We start from the raw sequence: 1,131 nt of genomic DNA on the forward strand, positions 1-1,131 counted from the left end.
AAAAAAAAAAAGTGAGACTTTCTTCGCTGAGAGTCGCCGCGGTTTCCTGCTTCAACAGTGCTTGGACGGAAACGGCACTCGTCCCCCACCCCGGCCGGCCCCCCACAGCTAGCCCTCCGTCACCTCTACACCGCGCCCTTGCACTACTCCAAGGCCCCCGCCGCCTCTCCAGCGCCGCGCGGTCACCGCCGCCGTCGCCTCTCCTTAGCAGCCGCCATGACGACCGCATCACCTTTGCAGGTGCGCCAGAACTACCACCAGGATTCAGAGGCTGCCATCAACCGCCAGATCAACCTGGAGCTCTACTCCTCCTATGTTTACCTGTCCATGTCTTACTACTTTGACCGCGATGATGTGGCTTTGAAGAACTTTGCCAAGTACTTTCTTCACAAATCTCATGAGGAGAGGGAACGTGCCGAGAAACTGATGAAGCTGCAGAACCAACGAGGTGGCCGCGTCTTCCTTCAGGATATCAAGAAACCAGACCATGATGACTGGGAGAGCGGGTTGAATGCGATGGAGTGTGCATTACATTTGGAAAAAAATGTGAATCAGTCACTACTGGAACTGCACAAACTGGCCACTGACAAAAACGACCCCCATTTGTGTGATTTCATTGAGACGCATTACCTGAATGAGCAGGTGAAATCCATCAAAGAATTGGGTGACCACATGACCAACTTGCGCAAGATGGGAGCACCCCAATCTGACTTGGCAGAATATCTCTTTGACAAGCACACCCTGGGAGACAGTGATAATGAAAGCTAAGCCTTAGGCTAATTTCCCCATAGCCATGGGGTGACTTCCCTGGTCACCAAGGCAGTGCGTGCATATTGGGGTTTCCTTTACCTTTTCTATAAGTTGTACCAAAACATCCACTTAAGTTCTTTGTACCATTCCTTCAAATAAAGAAATTTGGTACCCAGGAAAAAAAAAAGTGTACAGTTTTATGGTTTGTAGTATATTTGCAGAGTTGTGCAACCATCCCCAAAATCAATTTCAAAACATTTTTAATACTCCAAAAAGAAACCCTGTACTCATTGGCAGTCATATCTTTTTTCATTCCTACCCATAGCCTACGCAACCAGTAACCTGTGTTCTGTTTGTATGGATTTTCCTATTCTGGATATT

The 1,131-nt window shown here is 48.1% G+C and overlaps 1 protein-coding gene across 1 annotated transcript; it reads left to right on the forward strand.

Moving 5' to 3' along the window:
* The first annotated feature begins 201 nt into the window (after positions 1-201).
* Positions 202-900, forward strand: LOC105732735 (ferritin heavy chain-like). Its single transcript, XM_064364130.1, has one exon. It carries the CDS (start codon positions 217-219, stop codon positions 766-768), a length of 552 nt encoding a protein of 183 aa, XP_064220200.1. The 5' UTR covers positions 202-216; the 3' UTR covers positions 769-900.
* Positions 901-1,131: the final 231 nt, after the last annotated feature.

Source organism: Aotus nancymaae, unplaced genomic scaffold (genome assembly GCF_030222135.1).
Source record: "Aotus nancymaae isolate 86718 unplaced genomic scaffold, 86718_ANA_hifiasm-v0.15.2.pri h1tg000006l, whole genome shotgun sequence".
NCBI lineage: Eukaryota > Metazoa > Chordata > Mammalia > Primates > Aotidae > Aotus > Aotus nancymaae.